Raw genomic sequence first — 16108 nt, 5'->3', positions numbered from 1 at the left:
ATCTTTTTTCTTTGCAGTCTCTATTGTTTGGAAATTCGCGTTATCGATTTTATGCTTCAGTTTACGCGTTATTTGTGGTTTGTTGTTTTCGACTTCCACACCGACTCGCGGAACATCAACGTGACCGTTTCTAATTTTTGTAGTCTCCGTCTCACTCGTCCCTAAGTCATTTTCATTCTCTAAACGAGATTCTTCATTCACGACCCTATATGTAATCAGTTCGTATCCTCTTCTAAAATTAGTATCCTTTTCTAATACTTCATAGCAAATCTCAAGAAACAAAAATCTTCTAGCAAGAACACTATCTACAGGTAAATTCAAGCCATATTCTAAATATCTACCTTCAGCGTTTACATACTTATGAAAGCTAATTCTTGAGTTGCTCAGAAGAGCATTCTCAACCTCTTCTGCTAACTCCTCTAAGGCAAAACTTAGTCGCCTAACTAGTGTATCTTTTTCTTGTGGCGATAGGAAAAATATATCGCTATCTTCATACTTTTCTGATGAACTTACGCTGTTCAACTTAGCTACTGCTTCGAACCTTGGAGCTTCTAAGGGTACGAAAATACCCCTCACCCACATACCGGTTTCAATCTCGTCAAAAGCATACCGTACTCCCAAACCAAACAATATATGTTTGTATGGAACCTTTCCCATACGGTGGAGCTTCTCCTCATTATCTAGGAATTCCCTCCTTGCTTCTATGAAGGAATCTGCTAAACCTAAACAATAATTTCTAATTTCTCCTGTCACACGTTTTTGAGCAATTTTGCTCAGGTTTAAATAAATAGAGACGATATATTCGCCCAACATTCTTTGATGTTTAATGAATTGTTCAAAATTCATTTTTACGATTATATATCTGTCTTCTTATGAAAATCATCTATGTTAACGAGATAAAAACAGTCTTTCTTCGACTGCCTATTCCCATTGGACAAAAACTAACACTGCCTTTACCTCAGCAGTGTGCCTATCCCAAAACAATACGTGTAGACTTAGCACGGCTTGCCTTCACCGGCACATCTAACACGTTAGTAGCACTACACTAAACACTTCACAATAGACCTAACGCAGTTCTTTCTTTACTACGCGTCTATTGTTTCGCTTCGCGACAAACTAAACGTATTTTTCTTTTATACGCGCCTATTACGTCACTAACACTGTGTGAAAAACCCGATTTTATTTTTTTCTTTTACGGCCTATCACTTCACTAAATACTACGCGATAACCAACGTAGTTTGTCCTTTACTACGCGCCTATCACGTCTTTTATTACGCGCCTATCACGTCTTTTATTACGCGCCTATCACGTCGGGGTCACCAAATGATGAGATGACTCCTGATCTCATCACAAATGTGCGACGGGAGAAATTGGAGAAAACAAAAACGCACGGTGTTGACGGTTCCGTGGTTCGAGGTGAACTCATTTTATTTATAATATTTTCTTAACTCTAAACCTACATTTTAATACATAGAAGTACAATGCATTTCAAATACATACATTGAATGTGTAAATAGATTTGGGTTTGGACACATTTATGGTCTTTATTTACGATCACCCAAAAATACACACAGACAACAAATTATGTAAAATGCATTCTTATGCGCACCGTGTGCAGCAATCTTATCTCTATTTACCAACGCACTATTGACGTTCCACTTGAGACCTGCACACACACCATGCGTGAGAGTCATAAATAGCATATTTTATGATCTACATTATAAATAGAATCTTAGAAAACAACTATTTCCATTTGACTACCTGACTCCAAAATGACGTACAGTTCACTAAACTGTACATATTCTATACAATTTCAGATCACTCACGTTTAGGCGATGTCATTATTCCCCAATCGACACAAGTCTTTATTTCAATATACCACTTATTGAGAGATCCCTTATATTATGACAATCCATCGGAATTTATACCAGACCGGCACAAAGACGCGTCCATCAAAAATCCATTTACTTATATACCATTTAGAGCGGGCCCTCGAAATTGCATTGGTCAACGATATGCAATGCTGGAAATTATGCTTTGTAAAATTCGCGAGTACGAACTGTTGCCATTCGGTCAAGATGTTGAACCTGTCATTGGTATTATATTACGTTCGGAGACGGGTATGTTATTCCTTTTTTTAAATAAACATATTGAAAAAAGAAAAGAGAGAACACCTGTCTTTTCTTTATTATTGAAATAATTTGAGAGAAGTCTATATCCACTCCGCCTTTTTTCGAATTTTTATTGTCCATGGTCCATTCTCATCTTTACTTAACCCCTTATAAAGTTCCAGTCCAAGTTAAGTAGTTTTATAGCCCCAGTCGCATCTTCCAACTGTAGAGACATTTTTTCTTACATAGAACCAAGAGTCATTTCATATACTACGTCTGGGACAATCAAATGAGCACTCAGAGGTTATAATTGCATTCGATACGTTTTCGACATTTCGAAGGATTTAGCATAATTTATTAACAAAAGTTGATGTTAATACAGATCCCCATATCAAGGTCATTTAATTTTTACTACTCAATAGTTTGGTAATTTATTTAAAAGAGAATGCCTTTCTGTTTTATTTTCAACCTCAAATAAAATAACGATCGGATTAAAAACCTTTATTTTTTCATAATCTGTGTACCAAAAATCATTAAAGTAGCATTGTCGTCACATGTGAAGGAAACACCTGTAATCTGGTTATAATTTTAAACCAGTGGTGGGCATAACAAAATTGAGCGTAAGTGTGGGTGAGCGTAACTGAGAAATCATAATTAAAACCGACTGAAGAAAAGAGAAAAAAAGAGAATGCGTGTTTAACCATCGACACTCAGTTACGGTAGCGTGAATGGGCGAGCATGCCTGTTTTAAACATCTGGTTATATATTGGAGCTTAAACATTTATCTACATAATCATTAATATGTAAAATTCCATAATCGGCACAGGCAACGTGTAAATTATTGCCGCATACAAATTCCGTATTAATGTGGGGATTATGGAGCTCACTTATTAAAGTACTGCAGGCTGTGGAGGCATCATTGGAGTCTTCAAGTTTTCTCTGAAATTAAAAAAGGAAATCAATATGTAGTTGTATTTTTATACGCACTACGAACTTACCATCCAAAATTCATTACCTGGCAAGGCATTGGCATTCCAAGCGTAGGTAACTATCAACAACATATTGTCATAATCAGGGGGTTGCTAAAATGTACAATCAAATATCAGAATGTTGGAAAATTTTAATTTTCAGAACTTACATTTGATATAATTGTTTTGATGCCACCACGAGGATGATAATCCGATTTGAAGATACCTCCATTTTTCAAATCTCCCCATTCATTCGAATTGAAACAGCCCAAATGAACGACCCCAATATTATTCAAATATGGCAATAAATATTTTAAACGTTGACTTATAGTTTCCACAAAAATGCTCTCCTGGTGCTCAGCAAGCCACACTCCGCAAATCCAAAAATCCTCCATGTGAATGTAGGCTAATTTGCCCGCTAATTTGGCTCGATTATCTGACTCTAACAATAACATATCAATTGCTATGGCATAGCGTTTCTTCATAATTAAATAGTCAACTTTTAGCAAAGAATTTAATGAATTGCCGTATCGTGGATTATTATTTTCTTTTACAACATCTTCGTGGAGATGATCATTTTCTTCATAGAATTTATTCCATATACGGCGATAATCTTGCAATTTTTTCAATGCATTACGTTTTCGCAAATTTAATATTTTCAATAGAGATTTTTTTGGTGCTTTAATTTCTATACTTTTCGGACCATAACCATTTTTTAGAATATTTTGATTTTCGGATATAATTATATCTTGGAACTCCATTACACCTTGGCGTTCTAATCTTGCACCAATTATGCCCATCACAATACCTTCACCTTTGGTTTTTGTTCGTTTGCCATCGTTAATGAAATCGCTGTATGAGGAAACTGAAACAAAGGCCGAAATCTGAAGAAATCACAGTCATTAAAAACGGCCATATGGTACCGAAGTGGAATTGTGTTACCTTAATTTCATCATAGCTGAGCACATTCTTTAAGATTAATGGAGGTGTCTCATGTTTGGATCCGATTTGTTCATAATTCATTGTTCCACATCCTCTATTGCCATCTAGCAGTAAATAATTATCATTTTCACCATAGAAACATACACACCGCTTTGTTAAAAGTCTATGAATAAATTCGGCTATAGTCATGCCTTTGTAAAGGCGTTTTTCAATTTGAGATCCTGCAAAAATGGGATATAAATGAGTCGTTATTTTGGCATTTAAAAAGAAATAGTTTTTTTAGATAAATGATTGTGATAAATGATAATAATATGTCGTAAATAATGAACAAGATTGAACAAAAATCAGCTGGGTCGAACCGTTCAAAATATAAATAAAGTCCTCAAATGTAAATGCTATTATGTTCAGGCCGGCCGAACTTTTTATATCCTCCACCATGAGGATGACTATGAAAATATCAAAATTAATGGAGGCTCCTAGGAGAAAACTCATGTTATGATATGACCTTGCACAAACCGAAAAATACCTGAGAAAAAGATGATTGGAATTATTTTTGGTAGTAAGATTTGACAGTCAATGAGAATACAAAATACCAAATTACAGCCAATTCGGTTAAAAAACGGGTCCAAAATTCTCAGAATGACGACTTGGGTTAATATTAATAATTTTTAGTGCGGATATGTGGTGATACTGTTATAAACCCAAAATACAAAACATCCTAGGAGTATATGGTGGCTATACCAAAACCGATATATCCCATTTGTAATACAAAACATCCTAGGAGTATTATCAAGGTCTGTGTAAAATGTCAGTGTTCTATCGTGATTTCAAAAGACAGACAGTCGGACGGACATGCTCTAATCGGCATAGGATATAAAATACTTCGTCGAATGATGCCTATGTCAAAACATTGGCCTAATTCTAGTAAATTACTTATGAAGCCGGTTGGGAATTCAAATTGATCCAAACGTTGTAAATTCTAATAGTTTCACTAAGCCTCGATCAAGTCTGAAGATGGGACCTCAAATGAATCGATTTCAGTATCCGTTTTGATCCACATTTGTGTATTTTAATATTATTAATCAACCACCAAAACGAGCAAAAGTGTACGAGCTGTCATTTGTTGCGATCGTTCACGATAACCAAAGTTGTAATTGTTATTTGTATTATTTTTTGTACGATATAATCTTACAAATATTGAACAAATATTCAAATGTTCGTTGAAATATTTTAGCTAGAACAATTTTATCGACATTTTAGTTGAAAATGTACAAACATTCATACACTTTTGCACGCCACTGTATATGTTGACATCTTTTATAACAGTAAATGAATACATAACAGATAAAGTTTTTATTATTGTGATATGTTTGGATTTTCAATCTATCCTTACCATATTTAAGTTTATGCTCCAAAAAATCGATTATTAATATAATAACTTTTTCATGTATCACCGGATATGCCGAAGCAAGCTGTTGCTTTATAATTGGATAATGTTCTTGAAGTTGTGACTTAACGCGACAGCTTTGAATAGGAAACTAAAAAACGATTTTTGTTGTTATTGTTATTAGAAAAAATTGCACTAAATTTACTCACATCTATGGGAAAATCGTATGATTTCTTTATAAATTCGGCAACGTCAATATTTGTTGTTTGTGCCTTTTCTATTGAACGTATTTTTTCAATTAGTTTTTGACCGAATTTTGACAGCTTGAGATTTATGCTTATCAGAGGCCAATTCTGTTTGAATTCCTCGCCAAAAACACCAGACATTGTGGAGATTAGAAATACAAAATAAAGACTGAAATGTTTTGGTTGGGTTGTGTTTCGGTTTTGTGGCAAATAGAAAATGAAGCTTTTATCCAGCGTGGTGGTGAATCATTGTCGCTATAATTTTTGTTATTCACAGCCGAGTTGTGGTTTTAGACAACACGTATCAAGAATATTTTTATATGCATTACTAACCTTAGTTACTATATTCTGAAAGAATTTTGAGGGTATATTAACTTTGTCATTCCGTTTGTAGCAAGTCAAAATATCTGTACACTTTAATATCATTATTAAATTATCTATCGACAGAATTGAGATTGAGCTTCGAAATTTTGTATATATGTACATTGAAAAATGTATTGAAAGAGTCTGACCCATTATCGATATTTTAAAGTTTTAGTGTAATTCGCCAGGGTTTTGGTAGGTGAACAACTGTTTAACAGAAAATTTTTATTATAGATACACCATTTGGTATAGCTTGTACCGCCCAATTTACAGGTTGAGATGAAAAAACTGTAACAAACCTCCGACTGCTGTCATTTCTAAGCCACTCGTCCGACAGCTGTTAAATTATTCCAGTGACAGCTCATTATATAGTTTACAAGCGTACAAAAGCATTGTGGCAAGAATTTTCTTTATATTTAGAGCACTCCAGCATGTAAATGTGAATTAATCTTTTGTGTAGCGTAGCGTAGCTCGAAGCCAAGGAAGTGGAAGGAAGACAACAGCAACATCAGCAGAAATGGTTCGACAAATAAAGAAGCGACTTGATCGAAACACCCGGCGCAGTGGCCGAAAAATGTCTCGTGAGATGAACATATCGCAGTATTCCATTCAGCAAATATTGAAAAATGAGCTCGGGGTTAAGCCATTGAAATTCCAAAAAGTGCAAGAACTTACACCGCAACAGAATGAAAATAGACTCAAAAGAGCTAAAGAGTTGATTCGATTGGTTGAAAGTGGTGAAATGCCGAATTTGGTTTTCTACGATGAGAAAACATTCGTTGTCCAGCAGCGCCATAGTGATGGTGTGGGTCGCCATAACAGCCGATGGTCGCTCTCCGCTCGTATTAATCGACCTTGGACATTCCAACAGGACTCAGCCAAAATATGGGATCTCTGGCTATTATTTGGTATTTTGAGTTTCAGTTCTCATTGAATAAAACATATCCGTAACAAAAATACTTAATATTGACACTAATTTCAAATTAGCCCCCATTTAACGGTACTCTCCAATACTCGGAATTTTTGGGGATTTTTTTACAAGTTTTCTAACCAAATTGGCTGTACTTTAGTATTTTGGGTTCTCATTGTATAGCACATCTCCATACCAGAAATTATTAATATTAACCCAAGTTTCATATGGTAACCCCCAATATGGGGATTTTTACACGTAATTTGGTATTTTGGTTTCTCATAAAGGATTACCATATCTCCGTACCGTTTAAAGGTAGCTCCATAATATGGTAACCCCCAATACGGGGATTTTTACACGTAATTTGGTATTTTGGTTTCTCATAAAGGATTACCATATCTCCGCACTAAACATTATTTATATTGACCCAAGTAGGTATTTTAAGAATATTGGATCATAACATGAGTTTTCTGCTTGTATTCCCCATATATTTTTGTTTTTGGTGATCCTCGTTCTTACTTGTTAGTGGTTAACATTTCATACTAGTCCGACTGTTCTTCCTATTCTATAATTTTTAACAAAATTATATAGTGTTCGTAGATACAAGGATCGTGAGCAAGGATCGGGTAAGAGTGAAAAAGGACGATCTGAAATCTTGTTCTGTGATATTTAATTTATGGTTAAAGATAATCAGGACGAAAATGAGACACAAGACAAATTCAAACATTAAAATACCAAAAATTGGGCGGGACATTTGTATTGGGTGAGTAGTTTTTGTTAACTATATACTTTTTCATAAGTTTGTGGGGGATGCCAGAGATGATGGACCCATATAACCGATGATTTTACTATTACGTTAAATATGGTCAAAATATTACAATGTACAAATTTTGGATGCAATTTATTGCGTAGGTGATTTACTTACCTTCAAAAATGTTACTTTTTGGTCGGGGATGTACTACCGCTATGTCCCACCCTCCTACATTATACATGGTTAGTAAAAATATTTCGTTCTACAAAGTTTGGTTGAAATCCCATGATAATATAAAAAATAATTTTCAGCAAAATATGGCCAGTCTAGAAATATGACCTTGTCGTAGCAAGGCGTATTTACCCTCATTAGCCAATAATTGTTCGATCAGAACTTGTTTGATTGTGAACTCATATCATTAAATTATACATATACTTATTTGTGCAATATTTTACTCTTCGAGTATATTTTCAAAGATTACGGGTAAATTAAATATTTTGAACCGTGAAAACACGTGCTGTAAGAAAATCTAATAGAGGCTACCATTACCTTATACACTGATCAATTGAGATGGGATTAAACTCTTAAATTAATTTATTCAAACAATAATATTTATTAATTACTATAAGTGTTTATTTAAAAGTGAAAAATATTGGCTATATAATATTCATATTATCAGTGTGGCTGTTCAGTTTTTATTCGCCACCGAAATGGCTTATTTCACTATGGTTTTTATTATTGTTCTATTCGTATGGGCGTTACGAATCTATATCACAACAAAAAATCGTAGCAAACACATAGAACATATTTCTGGTCCGTACGCTGTTCCTATTTTGGGTTGTGTCGCAGAGGCAACAACTGTAAAGCCCACAAGTAAGAGGTGAACTAATTTAAAGGTAGAATAATATTAAAAAAATATGTTGATTTCGAATCTATACGCCTTAATAATTTTGTGCGGGAAATGATTACACTTACATAAGATATTAAAACAAATCAGAGGAAATCGGTATACAAAATTAAAACCCTTCTGCTGGAAAATACTTCAAATACAAAGAAGGAGGAGGAATGTTTATATGGAAGGCTTGACAAGAAATTTTTGGTAAATAGGTTTCATAATTGCCCATAGGTTTTAAAATTATGGCGTATTCGTATTGTATTTCGCTATTTGAATTGGACATTAATCCTAAGTTAAGAGCATTAGGATGTATATTATGTGTTATATTTCAATGTATAGTTCTTTTACTGTTCATTCCTTAATTTTTGTAGAAATACTGGAAAAAGTAAATGAATTGCTGCATTTGTATGGAAGTACCTTTAGAGCCTGGGTATTGGATCGCCTGTATATAGTAACAAAAGACGCAGAATTGGTTGGACAACTTCTCTCTCACCCCACCCAAATTCGAAAATCAAGTTTGTATAACAATTTAAAACCGTGGCTTGGAACTGGTCTATTAATAAGTGATTCACAAAAATGGCATACCCGTCGTAAAATTATAACACCGACATTTCATTTTGCAATATTGGAACAATTTTTAGAGGTTTTCGATAGACAATCTACGGTGTTGGTTAATTGCTTATCGGAGAGAGCCGATGGTAGGTCAGCGTTTGACGTTATGTCTTACATTTCTTCGGCTACCTTGGATATTATAACGGAGTCGGCTATGGGTGTCAATGTCCATGCTCAGACGGATAAAAGTATGCCATATACAATGGCTGTAACAGAGTGAGTATTGAATACGGCAGAAATTATTATTAATTAAAAGTTACCACACTGAGTAACAAAAATTTTTCCTTTGGAAATGATAGCCTTTTAAAATTAGCGGCAATGAACTTAATTTTGTCGCATAGTGTAATAGACAAATTTTATGTGAAATATATCTAAATGTGATATGGTCAGTTTTAAAAATAAAATAAAAATAGCCTTTATAATCGATATAAATGATATTTATATATGACTGATATGCAAGATATACTGAAATATTTGTATGTTCTAATATGGCATACCACCCTTTTAATTACACTTGTTTTGTTTTCAAACTCGGGATAAAGGGCTGCAAAAATACTGAGCCCATACCCTTCCAATATTCATTGATAATTTGTTTTTAAGGATGACAGACCTGGTGTCTTGGCGTTGTATACGAGCACATCTGCATGACGAAACCATGTTTTCCATTTTATGTCCATGGAAAAAATTAAGACAAAATAAACTCATTAAATTGATGCACAAGTTTACAACAAATGTTATCGAGGAACGACGACAATCACTGGAGAAAAGTTTAAGATCTGAACAAAATATCGAACAGAATCATGATGCCAATAACATTGGGGCAAGGAAACATATGGGTCTACTCGATGTCCTATTGCAGGCAACACTGGATGGCCAACCATTGTCAAATGAAGATATACGCGAAGAAGTGGATACATTTATGTTTGAGGGTCATGATACAACAATGACTGCACTTTGTTTTACCCTGCATCTGATTTCACGTCATCCTGAAGTACAGAAACGGCTGCTTTCTGAAATATATACAGTTTTTGGCGAAACAAATGCCGAACCATTCGCCATGGCCACATTAAATAACTTGAAGTATATGGAATGTGTAATTAGGGAGTCATTGCGTCTGTATCCGCCAGTACCAGTAATTAGCCGTGAAATTATCAACGATTTCAATTACAGTAATTTGTCAAATGGCGGTTTTCTTTAAAAGTTCCACTTTTCTTTTGAATTTCAGCTCACTCTCGTTTTGGTGATGGCATTCTTCCAGATTCAACAGAAGTCCTCCTTTTGCTATACCATACAATGAGAGACCCTCAAGCTTATGACAATCCCGCTGAATTTATACCCGATCGACACAGAAATTCGACTAATTCTAAACAATTTAGTAATATACCATTTAGTGCTGGTTCTCGAAATTGTATTGGTCAACGCTTTGCAATGCTGGAAATGAAAATTGTCCTTTGTAAAATACTACGCGAATATGAGCTGTTGCCTCTGGGCGAAGATATTAAACCTGTAATCGGAATTATACTACGTTCAGAAACTGGTTTGCAACTTGGAATGAAGAAGCGGGTGTCTACATAAATATAAGAAATAATAAAAATTAAAACCCTGAAATTTTTTTTTAAAGTTTAATATATTATTTCGACTGCAAAACAGACATTTAAACTGATTCAAAGCAAAATTGACGCACATCTATCCCGACCCTATTCAGTAAGACATACGAAATTTCGTTAAGTGAAATCAATCGATAATAAATATGAAAGCTCAATCGGAAGCAGATTTGTTTCTTATCAATGGAGTTATTTTTTGAATCAAATGGGGGTGTTATTCCGCATAATAAATTCGATCTGTGTTTTAACAAACTTATTCGACTCAATTGACGCTAAAACGTTATATATTTGAAATCTGGGGACTTTGAGCTTTACACCAGTAAAACTTTATAATATTGTCGGTCAAGGTTTACAAATGACATGAGGTCAAAATCAAAATTTCTTATTACGATTTATGTTTCAAAAATGTTATAAAACATTAGCATGCGTCATACTATGAACAGGAATGGCGGCCAATTAAACCGAAGGGACTGGTGATCATAATGGAAGTGAAAATTATCAGTAATTTGAAGATAATAATACAAATGTTCGCATATAAAACTCATACATATTATTTTCCCAAAAAAGAGAAATGAGTTTCCGAACCTAGTGCCAAGCAGTGCCAGAGGATATTTTAATGTTTGTGTTCTCTGTCAAGAATTATACGACCATCTGCGACCGTTCATAAGCTTTAGAGTTATTGTCGATAATATGAGTAGTTAAAACTGACTCGAATTTATTACCTGGAAATGCGGTATACATCGAATAAATGTTATTAAAAGCTGAAAATAACTATAAAACATACGAATGTCGATTTTATGTCTTCGATCACCCCGTATCAAATATTATGTGCAACATTTTTGTAGAATTTTGGTAATTCAAACAACCTCGTCTTGTGGTATTTAGTTTACGGTCCAAGACAATGAGGACCAAAGGACGCACAAGGACTCAGGATTGAACAATTTTATGTGTACTACAATAATATTCTTCATGCTATTTGTTTGAAGACATGTGATCTCAAAAATTATCTACAATAGCCCAAAACGAAGATAAACGCTAAACTTAGGAGTTATAACTCAAAAACAAGGAAAAGGAATCGATATATACCCATGGTTCCTTTTGAGTCGATTAATGCATGTCCGTCTGTCCGCCCGTTAGACTGTCTGTCCATGTTAAATTGTAAACAAAATACAGGTCGCATTTATTATCAGAATGATATAAAATTTGGCACAGATTATTTATTTGCCCCAAGGACGAACCCTATTTTTAGTGTTGCTGTCCTGTAGCAACGTCTTCGCTTATTTATCTAAGTCCTTATGGTTTAATTTCCACTGATTAAAAATACTAAAAATAAATTCACCATATGAATCGTATATTTTGAAAGTGATCCAGAAAAGGCCACAACAAATATTACATTGTATATTCTTCAAGGACACAAAGTAATCAAAAAAAAATTAATACCACTTAACAGTATTTTTTAAAACAAATCCAGACCTTTAAATGTCTCTATATCCGAAAAAAGACCAATACAAATGTATTATATTTTATTACCATTTGATTTCTTTTCATCCAATTAGTTTTACGCATTATTGCAATATCTGGTGAAAAAAAAAACACAAAAAACAGATGTCAATAATTAATCCATTTGCACTTATCGTTTAACCGGACATTTTTCTGTGCAATATTTTATAGTTCGAGTTTTTTCGCAGTTCACGGGTAATCTATATAGATAGAACTGTATAAACTCACGGCGGTAAAAACATGATTAGAATCAAGCATTAACTTTTAGACCGACATAAAATAGATTGGATAAAACACTCTTGAATTAATTTATTCAAGTAGTAAAAATTATAAAACTATATGGTTTTCATTGAAACGGGAAAAAGGTTGGTGGCTATATAATATTCGTCTTGTCAATGCGGCTCATTAGTATTCAATCACCACAATGGTATATTTCGTCGTATTTGTTATAGTCCTCGCATGGGCGTTACGAATCCATATTACAACGAAAAATTGTCGCAAACATACAAATCACATTCCTGGGCCTAATGTTGTTCCAATTTTGGGTTGTGTCGCTGAGGCAACAACTGTAAAGCCCACAAGTAAGAAACGAATAAATTTGAAAATTTATAAATAGAAAAACTGTGGTAGTGTTGGCGGTTTATTTGGGATACCATTTGTATTTTGTTTTTGCAAAATAGTCAGGCTGAATCCCAGTTTGTTGTTTTTATAAAAAACAACTATTTATTAGTGGGGAATGTATGGCATTGTTTGCCGAGGGGTAAGGCAAATGGTATCCCAAATAAACCGCCAACACTACTGAAGTTGTAGACGCAGACACGGTTGAACTGTTTGGTTTGTTGCTGTATACTAGCAACACCAACAAAGTCGTTGTGTGCCTTTGTCGCGATGTGACAACACACAACAGTGGGAAAGGTGTGGTATTGTTTGTAAATGCCTTGTTAACCTCGAAGTGAGGCTCCAGCGAAATTCTCATGCAGTTTATGTCGTTGGTCAGCTAAGTACTTCGCTTTGTTACAAGAGACATTTGGGTATGAAAGGTTTTTTGTATAGAAGCCAATAGCTTCTGGGGAGAATATCCCAACAAAAAAACTAAGGGAACTGATGAGGATCAGTGGCGTGATCCGAAACTATAGTCTTCCCTGCCTTACCCCTCGGCAAACAATGCCATACATTCCCCACTAATAAATAGTTGTTTTTTTATAAAAACAACAAACTGGGATTCAGCCTGACTATTTTGCAAAAACAAAAGAAAAACTGTGTTTAAAAAGTGAAAAAATATCGTTAGTTTCGTAAGAAAAGTTGATTATTAATCTTAGATTTCGTTTTCTGAATTCACCAAATGTTCCTCTATAGTCTCTTTAAGCGTTTTAGCACATTTTCATCGTATTATCGTGTATACAGCCTCTCATTAAACCTTTACTTTCCGTTTCATATTTTTTAGAATTGCTGGAAAAACTAAATGAATTGCTGCAATTGCATGGCAGCATTTTTAAAGGATGGGCATTGGATCGTCTCTATATATTCACAACAGATTTTGAATTCATTGAACAAATTCTTGCCCACCCCACCCAAATTCGAAAATCTAGTTTATATAAAACCCTAAAACCATTTCTGGGAACTGGCCTACTAATAAGCGATTCACAAAAATGGCATGCCCGCCGTAAAATCATAACACCAACATTTCATTTCGGAATATTGGAACAATTTTTGGAAGTTTTCAATAGAAAATTTCGGTGTTGGTTAATTGTTTATCGGAGAGAGCCGATGGTATGACTGCTTTTGATGTTATGCCCTATATCTGTTCGGCTGCCTTGGATATAATAACGGAGTCGGCGATGGGTGTCAATACCCATGCTCAGACGTATAAAACTCTGCCATATACAATGGCTGTAAAAGAGTGAGTAAAACGAATAATAATAATGATCGATCAACAATTCACAGGCCAAATGGACCAAAAGTCTTATGCAAACTATAACTAAATGTTAATTCAATATGTCTGTATGTGGTAATATTGCTTACAACTCCTCCAATTACACTAGTTGTATAAACAGGAACGAGATATAGCTCTTTCATAGTCGGTTCCGTCCTATTATAATATTTACTACTTGTTTTTTTAGGATGACACAATTGGTGTCTTGGCGTTGTTTACGCGCCCATCTGCACGACGAAACCATGTTTTCCATTCTATGTCCATGGAAAAAAATAAGACAAACTAAACTCATTAAATTGATGCACAATTTTACAACAAATGTTATTGAGGAACGGCGACGAGCACTGGAGAAACGTTTAAAATCTGAAACAAATAACGAACAAAATCATGACGCCGATATCATTGGGGAAAGGAAACGCATGGCTCTGCTCGATGTCCTTTTGCAGGCAACAATTGATGGTCAACCATTGTCAAATGAAGACATACGCGAAGAAGTCGATACATTTATGTTTGAGGGTCATGATACAACAACAACTGCGCTTAGTTTTACCCTGTATCTGGTGTCACGTCATCCTGAAGTTCAGAAATTGATGCTATTTGAAATATATACCGTTTTTGGAGAAAAAAATTACGAGTCATTCACAGTGGCCAAATTAAATAAATTGAAGTATATGGAATGTGTAATAAAGGAGTCATTGCGTCTGTATCCGCCAGTACCTATAATTGGACGTGAACTTACAGAAGATCTACACTACAGTAAGTTGTCAATAATCACAAAGCTATCAGCATAGTTTCTTAAATTGCCCTGCCTTCTTTTGAATTTCAGCTCACTGTAGTCTAGGCGAAGGCATTATTCCAGCTTCTACACAAGTTCTCATTTTGGTATACCATACAATGAGAAATTCTAAAGCTTATGTGAATCCCACGGAATTTATACCCAATCGGCATAGGGAATCGCGCACCTCTAACCCTTTTACTAATATACCATTTAGTGCTGGCCCTCGAAATTGCATTGGTCAGCGTTTTGCCATGCTGGAAATGAAAATTGTCCTCTGTAAAATACTTCACGAATATGAGCTGTTGCCTCTGGGGCAAGATGTTAAACCTGTAATTGGAATTATATTACGTTCAGAAACTGGTATGCAACTTGGAATGAAGAAGCGGGCATCAGCATAATTTTATTTCGTTTCTATATTTTGTTTTATTTTTAATAATTTAATATTTTGATTGTAATACAGGTAAAATTTTATATGGATTTTTATCATTGCAAATTTTGGTATATCACAAACACGCATTTTTGATATTTAAACGATGTTTCGTAGAAGTTACGTAGGTAATATAGACTCTTGCTTTTAACACGGCCCCACATAAAAGGACTTCAACCATCCAAATACTTAAAAAAGACCTTTTAAGTGTTTTGATTGTTGAAGTCAAATGCTACAGCCTAAGTGAATTGAATACGCCATTCTATGTTCTCCAACGGTAATATATTTTCTTGCAGGAAAAATTAAATATATGTCAATGTTTAGAAAAATTTGTAAAAATACCAATAAGAATGTTTTTCCGAAGACTTCATGAAAAAAATGGCCAGGCGACGCATCCGTGATATGACGAGTATTCCGAATAATAGGAGACTCAAAGTTCTACCTCCAAGATCAAGAAAAATATCGATAATTGATCGATTAGCACTTTATTGATTAAATACATATGTACATATGGCAATTATATATTTGCACTGTTTTAAACCAACTATTAAACAGTATATCGAAATTCCACAACATATTAAAAAAAGAGAGGGGTTACGGTTATAAGGGGCTTCCATAAAAGACAAATATGAATATTGCATAATGATTTGGTATCCATTGAGAAACTGAATATTTAATGGCA

The 16108-nt window shown here is 34.4% G+C and overlaps 2 protein-coding genes across 2 annotated transcripts; one reads left to right on the top strand and one right to left on the bottom strand.

The window, feature by feature from the left end:
- Positions 1-2870: 2870 nt before the first annotated feature.
- On the bottom strand, positions 2871-5794 carry LOC133334303 (uncharacterized). Its single transcript, XM_061542627.1, has 5 exons — positions 5618-5794; positions 5415-5559; positions 3250-3944; positions 3110-3193; positions 2871-3050 (listed from the first exon to the last, which is right to left on the bottom strand). The coding sequence occupies exons 1-5, from the start codon at positions 5792-5794 to the stop codon at positions 2871-2873; spliced, it is 1281 nt and encodes a 426-aa protein (XP_061398611.1).
- A 2593-nt stretch (positions 5795-8387) lies between these two features.
- Positions 8388-15397, top strand: LOC133334196 (uncharacterized). Its single transcript, XM_061542523.1, is given in 9 exon segments — positions 8388-8550; positions 8944-9400; positions 9785-10353; positions 10410-10690; positions 12698-12869; positions 13733-14017; positions 14020-14188; positions 14409-15011; positions 15058-15397. Coding segments are annotated over 9 exon segments (3039 nt in total).
- The last annotated feature ends 711 nt before the right edge of the window (positions 15398-16108 follow it).

This window comes from Musca vetustissima, unplaced genomic scaffold (assembly GCF_032173495.1).
Source record: "Musca vetustissima isolate MV318-11 ecotype Yass unplaced genomic scaffold, APGP_CSIRO_Mvet_v1 utg586, whole genome shotgun sequence".
NCBI classification, from domain to species: domain Eukaryota; kingdom Metazoa; phylum Arthropoda; class Insecta; order Diptera; family Muscidae; genus Musca; species Musca vetustissima.
The sequence above is the reverse complement of the archived record's forward strand: the minus strand, read 5'-3'. Positions and strand labels throughout refer to the sequence as shown.